The following is an 8461-nucleotide window of genomic DNA, read 5'->3' on the forward strand; positions in this document are numbered from 1 at the left end:
TCCTGAGTGTCTTCATTTCACTTCTCTGTCCCCCAGGTTGTTTCTTTGCCTGTCGAAACTTCCCACCTCCCTCCGCTTCTCTTTAACTTCCCCCCTACGGACACTGGGCCCTGCTAAAAATGGTGGTGGGGTCCTGGAGCCTTTCAGGCTTGTGTGCGGTTATATCAGATGCCTTGTCTCCAGTGGACTGAATCAGAACACAAGAACTCTGCTATACTCGAGCAAAATACTTTATTACTCAAAAACAACTTGATTAATAAATAGTTGGAAAACAAAATAAATAAAACCTGTACATTAAGTTTTACATTTTTAAGGTTTTAAATTAGAATTATCAAAGGCCATAATTTCAGATTCAGATGCACAGTTGCAGCTGAATTATATTGTTTATAACCAAGGAACATAAAAACCACATTTCTGGTACAAATACAGCCCTGCACCATCACTTAATACTTCTAACAGTTAAACCAGATGTTGCTCTTTGTTATACGAATGAGTTTCTTGTTCTTGATATCAACCTCATGCTGGTTTGATCCATAGAAAAAGTAGAAATGTCCTAGAATTGGAAGGACAAAATATTGGCAAATTAGTATTTTCTTTTTGCATACCTATTGATATACATTTTCTATTTTCTTGGGTGATTTTAAAAAAATATCAGAACAAATAGTTTGTGTGTGTATATATATGTGTATTTGAAACATATACTTTTTTGGAGGTTGGTTGGTGGGTTTTTGTTTTGTTTTTAATTGCATTTTAATTTATTTACCATTTTTCTGAAGGGCAGCATCAACTGTGTAGCCAATTCCTTGGAAGTCAGATGCTATTTTTCTTGGATATCCCCTTTCCATTGATTGGGTATTTTCATTGAAACTAAATAAAGAAATTACATGAAAACAAGAAACAAGTATGTGATGTTCGATGTTGAAACCGGGTGGAATTTCTACTAAATAAGCCTACTCTCAGCTAAAAGTCCAGTGACTGAAAGCATCTGTTATCTCATAGAGCTGTATAAATCCTGGCTGTGTGAATATTCACATCTTCAGTGGGCTATGCAAGGCTGTTTTCAGAACATCAGACTAAATAGTTCACTTCCATTCCCCGAGACTGATAATAAAACTGGATGGGACTTATACTGAGCAATAGACTTAAACAGTTATTCAAAATGAGTATTTTATATTTACAGCATCCAATCTAAGAAGTGACCACATGAGTGGAATTTAAACTTGTGGTGTAATAATACTCTTTCAAGATAATATTACAGATTAATTATCAGGGCTAATGTTACTGATTAACTGAACTTCTTTCTTAAAAAGTAAATATTTTAATCTCCTTCCATAACTTTTTTGATAGATTTTTCATTTATAAATTTCAGAGAAGACTTCTGCCCCTTAATAGCTATAGAATGAATACATGACATGATGGCAAAGTCTACTCACATTATCTTTTTATACTAAGTTCATGTAATACTGATTCCTAATGAATAAACAAAGCTCATTTGTCTGTTAATCACAGACTGGTAAGAGTAAATATATGTTGTCTTTATCTCAGGTGTTACAGATTTTGTTCTATGAAAATACATACGTCACTACCTCTGAGTTTCAGCTTTCTACTGGCTGAAAAGACAACAGGAGGCCATAAACTTACTGTACAAATACTAATATAACTCAATATTTTAAAAGCTATTTTGATTATCTACTGTACAAGGGAGTAGTGAACCTTACCTCCAGTACTTGTTGCCTACAAAGAAATAAGTTTTCTTGGTATTTTGATCATGGACAGCTGCATCGATTTTCCTGACACTGGTGGGGAAGCCCAGGTTCTGAATAGGCTTGGGGAAGCCTGACTCTATACTGTAGCCACTGACAGCCCAGTATTGGCCATCTGCAGGAAAATCAGAAAAAGTTAGTAGGGAGTCTTGAGGAGGCTGAGCTCCTTTTCATCAAAGCCACAGAGCTTTCTGTATAGTAAACGTCGCCAAATAGCACAGATGTCCAGCTGAGAGCATGACCCTCTAGGGCACACATAAGTATGAATATTTCAGAGCTGCTGGATTTTCCACTTTTTATAGTTGTTAGAGTGTTATATACTTAATAGTTAAAACTTGACATGTTTGCTAGGTGTGTTTGGCACCTTTAAAAATACATTTAAATAACTTAATGTAGGCAATCAATCTTGTCTCGTCTATGATCTTTTCTCTCACTGACAAAAGAAGAGTAATATCATAATGTACAGGGCTACTGTGAAGCAGCATTAGTTAATGACAGTAACAGCGTTTTCAAATTGAAAATGTATTTAAATATTGAGAATATGATCTATCAGTATTACTGTTAGTATAATATTACTTCCATTATTATTACATAATATTAACAGTACTACCATAACTTTATTCATTCATAAAAAAGACTGATGGAAATGTAGGAGAAATACCTTTAAAAAATATCACTCGATCCTTCTTGTCAACCTCATAAGCAGCATCAAAGCCAGCTGCCAATGATGGCCAGAATGATGAGATGGTGTCGTGCTCAATGCCTGAGAAATACGGGCTTTTGCGCCAGACATAGCTGATAGAAATAAGAACAGCAGTGTTTCATTGTCTGTATTTCACTAGGAGATCAGTAGCCCAAAAATGTGCTTTAAATCATATTGTCTGAGTGTTGGAGCCAATCCTCCCTATAAGGCAGAGATATCACCCCTTTTGGGATGCAGTGCTTCACTTTGCCCTGCTGTCTCATAGACATTTGCCCTTTACTATGGGTTTTTCTGAGGTCACAGAATGGTTGAGATTGGAAGGGACCTTTGGAGGTCATCTCGTCCAACCTCTTGGCTCAAGCAGGGGCAGCTAGAGCTGGTGGCCCTGTAGACCTCTCCACTGGTATCTTGATGTCTTGCCGAAGACAACATGTGATGTCTATGGTAGGGCTGACAAATTAAGATTTCTCTTCACCATGTCCCATGCAGGTAGACACAGCAGTTTGGTTGCAAATGTTAAACATTCTTGAGAAACATGTTAAAACTCAATTTAAGGAGGAACTTCTCCTTCCTCCTCTTCCCTGAAAATGATTATGCTTTTAAGCTACAATTCTTCAGCATGTGTTTTAGAAGACAAATCAGACCCACACCATCAAATGAAGTTTGTTCAATCAAACCACAGTTACCAACCCAAGAAGTGAGTGTAACCCTGGGCCTGACATGCTGTTCTCCCTTGCCAGGGAGGCTGTGCCCAGCCAACAGCCAGCTACAGTGCCCCGTGTCTAAAACGGACACCTGTAATAGCAGGAGCTCCCTACAGATGGTATTGGGCAGTGGTCCAGTGCAATTGCCTAGGTCAGAGTGCCACCAAAAGTCACTAGTGACATCTTCCACAGCTCCCTGACCCACATGTGGGATGGTGTGACAAGGATGGTGCTGCATAGGAAGCAGCTGCAGGCTGAGGAGTAACACTGGGATTATTCAGCCTTGCACAATTTTAACAGACATGGGTGATGATGTATGATGGTTTAAAACATTTTACTCACCTGTCAGTAAACCACGTTACTCACCCAGCCCAGATGGGCTAGTAAAATTTTGAAAAATTGCCTTAATATTTTCAGAAAAAAATATCTTCCTTTGTAACCAAGGGAACATAAATTCCTCAAACTGAACCTTACACTTTGCCTTTGTGAGTCTCACAAAAAGGTGTTGCTAGAAGGAAAAGCACTTACCTGCCTTTGAAAAACAGTATTTCCCCACGGAGAGTGGTGATAGCATCAAAAGTCAAATGAGGGTCACAGTCCCCTGGTCTTGTGGGGGGTTTGGAGGGTGCAATTTCTGTTGGTTCTTCCCGGGGTGACATTTCAGTTGGTGTTTCTGCAGCTGTCATTTCAGTTGGTTCTTGTGGGGGTAAAGTTTTTGTTGGAAGTGCAGGAGATTCTCTGGGGGGTCCTTTAGGAAATAGATTAGTGTAGAATTGCAAGGTGAATTAGAGTGTTTCATGTTGCAGAGCTTCAGGATAGACTATATGGAACCAAATGCAGAAATTTCTTAAGGTTAAAACTCAACTCGTAAATTAATGCTAAGGAAAGCTCCTGGGCAATTTAACTTGGCTATCTGTGTGCTGCTGACAGTTAAAATGGTCTCTGGCATTGTTTTGCCTTGACAAGCCATTGGTCTCTCAAATTCTATATGCTCAGGAGTTCATGCATTTCCAAAAGGCAGTTGTGCATGTAACCACTCCTTTGTGGAAGATAAAACAGTTTAATACTACAGACAAGGGTTGTTTCTCTGGTATCATTGGAGAAAGGTTCTTGGACCTTTCGACTTACTGTCATGGATACAGCCCACAGATTCCATTTTGCAGATGAAGGCTCTTAGCCACAAAGAAACCAAGAAAATGGCTCAAAAATAATATTGGGAAATTAAACCTCGGTATCCTTCTTACAGTAGAAAGCTTAGTACATTTTAGCTGATGGGTAAAATTCATTATAAATGCTTATCCACCAAAAAAATTTATGCTTCTTGCTTACCATAGAGGGCCTGAATGCCATCAATATCATCCTGAGGAAGCCTGTAGTCCCTTGTATCCCTGGCCATATAAATAGGATACATCAAAGCACCGAAGACATTGGAATGACCAAGACCTAGTGAGTGGCCCAGCTCATGAGCAGCCACAAGAAATAAGTTGTATCCTAAAAAAAATCCAGCACAAAGAACAAACACTAAATACATTTTCTTGCATGACAGTGGGACACAAATGTGATCCTCCCATGCATGATATATTGATACAGCAAAATCTAACCATGTCCTGAGTTAGCGGTTCTCTGGCATCCTGGAGGAGAAATGAGTTTTGAATTATAAACATTTATTTCTCACAGGGAAACCAATCTGGGGACAGTTTTTGCTTACGGTGCAGAAATTTTCCTGCCAACCAAGAATCAAAGTTTCTTTAATGTTAATAATGACTGGGTGAGAACATTTTAGTCATCTGGTCAGATTTTGGGAATCATAAATGACATAGAATTCATCTGGTAACTACTTCACAAAGACCAGTAATGTAATATCATCTCTGGACATTGCTGGAAACCAGAACACTTCACTGGTATATTTAACTGTATTTGCCAACAAACTCAAGATTCTTTTTTTCCTTTGCAGAAGTTAAAGATTTGCATCACTTCAAATCAGGAAAAAAAAAAAAATAAAAATTGAAAGCTCAGTATTACAGCCTTTAAGGTGATTACGTGAGGGTGAAAATTCCCTTCCTTACAATATCATGATTACCTAATATTGCTGTTTCATGCTAATCTGATTTCCTTCACTGGGGCTGTAATTGCAGTCTGTGCATTAACTTCAAGCGACTGTCATGACTGCAGCCCAATTCAAAATATGCAGAATAATTTTACTACATTACACTGACATTTTATATCTCAGTAAATACTGGAACTATTGCCATGAGATCTGTGACTTTACAGTGTCTTCGAGACTGCACTGTCTAATAAAATCCAGGCAACATAATATTTAAGGTAACCTACCATTATAGGTAGTAAATTTGGTCCAGTTTTCATCTTCGTCAAAGTGGGCATCTCCTCCTATCCCGTTGCCAGGAGGGTAGGCATGAGCCAGAGTTCCTCCTGGACCATCAAAGGAATAGAAGTCACCATGAACTAAAAAAAAAGGGAAAAAAAAGTTATGCTTTTCATCATCTATTTAAAGAAAAGTGACAAATACTTATCATTCCCAGGCAAGGGAGTCTCCTTACATCCAGCTGCAAAGGAGATCATTATGTCTGCTTGACCACTGTAGAGCCTGGTGAATCTCAAAGGGGTGACACTGCTCCAGAGCTGGAAGGCTTTTGCAATTGCTTCCTCTACATCAGCTTGTAGCAGGTCTGGAGTGTAGTTCAAAATCCTGTGAAATAAGGCAAAAGGAATTAAAAACAACTAGATCACACATGGTTGGGGCACATAGTATCAAGGTCAAATATTTTCATCAGTAGTTATTATTATTTATGTGTATCAAGTTTTTTATTTTCAAATTATCTGCTTACATAAAAAAGGATGTTTTCACAGTTTTCTTGAATGTCTTTCAGAAACCCTAACGTATATACTCTCAGTTTCATCCCTTCTATCCACTGAGTATATTATTTAGTAGGCTGTTAACTAACTAATGGAAACTCCTATTTTGCTATTTTCATCACTGTTTGGAAGACTAAAGTAAAGAATATTAATAGCCCCCACATTCATGGCCCTTTCATCCTGAACGGGGCTTTTATCTGGAGAAATGCAGGAATGGAAAAAAACAGTAAAGAACTGTTGGCATTACTTCTGCCTAGCATTCACAAAGGTTCCCAGTGGTGTACAGGGAAACATGCTTTAATATATGTTACCGATATGTCACATCTTCTTTCTTCCACCTAGGGCTCTGTGGGAAGGTGCTGTATGAACGGACGTCTGGTATTCCACATCTAGGCTGCTTCATAATGTCCAGCGTCTCATGATTCAGCTCCCCAGTCACCTCTAGCCCAAAGAATGATTGCATTTCTCGGATTTTGTCAGTCATGTGATTAAGGTCCTTTGCTTTAAAGAGAGAATTTTTCTCTTCTTTAAAATCATAAAAATTTTCCAGGTATTTCTGGTGGGGAAGAGAAAGCAACAATTTAGAACATAAATATTTCTTTCCAAATGCAGAGCATTGTTAATAAAATACATCACTAATACATTACTACGTTCATTTTCGCATTAAATGATTTCTTAAGTTCTATCTGTAGTCCTTACCTTAGCATATTGCATATCTTCTTTTTCTTTTTCTGGAACCACTGGGAAAGCACAAGAACATGCGACATATAGTAAAGCAAGGAAAGGAAGGATCTTTGTCTTCATTTTCTATAATTTCTCCCTGTTCTATAAGCCCTTGCTAGAAGATCTCTCAATCTCTTCTTCTGTCCAAGGCTCAAAAGTGTTTCTCTATTTATATCAGTTGTGCGCTTGCTAAAGTCAATAACTGCATGACTCAGTTTATAACATCCTCTGATTTCCCACAGAAACACAGAAAACAAATCTGGTTTTAGAAGCAAGCTAACACATGACAGTTTACCTTGCCCAAAACCCCCTGATTTCGCAATCATATTATTGGACAGTATTTTTTTTTTCTTCATTCCTAAACTGGACCAGTAGTTTGAATTTACAAGTATCTGAATCTATAATCAGTCACCTGGATAAAAATCACCTCAATTTTCAGGGTTGCTGAAGGGACATGGCTCTTTGTGAGGGACAACAATCTGTAATTCCTTATAGGAGGTGACAGGAGACCTCCAGAAGCTGCCCCTCAGTTTTCTCAGTGTGGCACCCATGCAGCACTTCAGCATGCCAGGAATGAACCCCTTCCTTTAGCCCATCTTGTCCCTGATAATTTTAATGACATAGCTGATTATACAAATTACTTGTTTATCTCTTCTTTTGAACCTGAGATTCCAGCATTGTTACAGAATCATCACCTGCACTACTACCTGGACCATGTAATCACAGATTCATAGCTGCATCCCCTTGTTCGTCCATACTCGCCCCAGGCAACCCCCACACCACAATATAAAGGTCTCAGAACAGCACACCACATGATATATCCTGGTCTGCATAGCATATCAGCCAAGGACATTTTCACAACTAAAGAAAAATGGCAGAAATCGACCTAAAGAACTAAAGACACCTTGGGGGTGCAGGGATGTTCAGAGGAACTTTTTAATACATGTCTCCAAAGTCAGACAGAAGATGACAAGGATTTGAGATGTAGATTCCAAGTTCCCCACTTTGACAGAAACCCTGCTTTTGGTTCCTATGTCTTTTTCTGAACGTGGTATATTGCACTTTATGCAGAAGTTGCAGAACTACTGTCAGTCAGTTCTCTCTTTCTTGCCTGTCATTTCTGAGACATCCATCTTTTGAAGCAGAATCCTCCTGTGTTGACTTAGTGCCTAAATGCAAGTTCAAAAGGGAAAATATGAGCTAAAAATAATCTACTTCTTTTGAACATGAGAAAAAGAAGGAAAATAAACCACTTTTTTAGTGAGAGCAAACATACTGGAAACTTCAAAAAAACAACCCTAGCACCACAGCAGCTGAGCTCTGCAGTCTGTGAGGTGGCCTGGAGAAAAGGCATGGCCTCCTTCCAAAGGAAACTGGAGTTGAACTGCCTGGCCGGAGTAGGGTCACACTGCATGCATGACCCAGGTCAGAGCCCAGGTCCCTGAACCGCTGAGTTAAGTGGCACAGATGTTTATGTCTAAGGCTGAAGTGGGATGTGGGCAGCTTTGCCAATAGCTCAGTGCTGCTGTAATGGGGGGCTCCTGCTCCTCCCGTCCTGGGCAGCACTCCTGCTGTTTCCCTGTACCCTTCTGATATCAAGCGTACCCTCAGTGAACTGATTCAGAGGGCTGAAGCTACAGGAAAGCAGCCCATAAAAATAACCCCAACCCTACCAGTGATAGTTTTCTGCTCAG

General features: G+C 39.1%; 1 protein-coding gene across 1 annotated transcript; it reads right to left on the reverse strand.

The window, feature by feature from the left end:
- Positions 1-211: 211 nt before the first annotated feature.
- On the reverse strand, positions 212-6848 carry LOC104369555 (stromelysin-1). Its single transcript, XM_009977092.3, has 10 exons — positions 6744-6848; positions 6356-6600; positions 5729-5877; positions 5502-5633; positions 4500-4661; positions 3699-3918; positions 2425-2558; positions 1719-1878; positions 764-867; positions 212-553 (listed from the first exon to the last, which is right to left on the reverse strand). Exons 1-10 carry the CDS (start codon positions 6846-6848, stop codon positions 453-455), a joined length of 1512 nt encoding a protein of 503 aa, XP_009975394.3. The 3' UTR covers positions 212-452.
- Positions 6849-8461: the final 1613 nt, after the last annotated feature.

This window comes from Tyto alba, unplaced genomic scaffold (genome assembly GCF_018691265.1).
Source record: "Tyto alba isolate M040663 unplaced genomic scaffold, T.alba_DEE_v4.0 Super-Scaffold_2, whole genome shotgun sequence".
Taxonomy (NCBI): domain Eukaryota; kingdom Metazoa; phylum Chordata; class Aves; order Strigiformes; family Tytonidae; genus Tyto; species Tyto alba.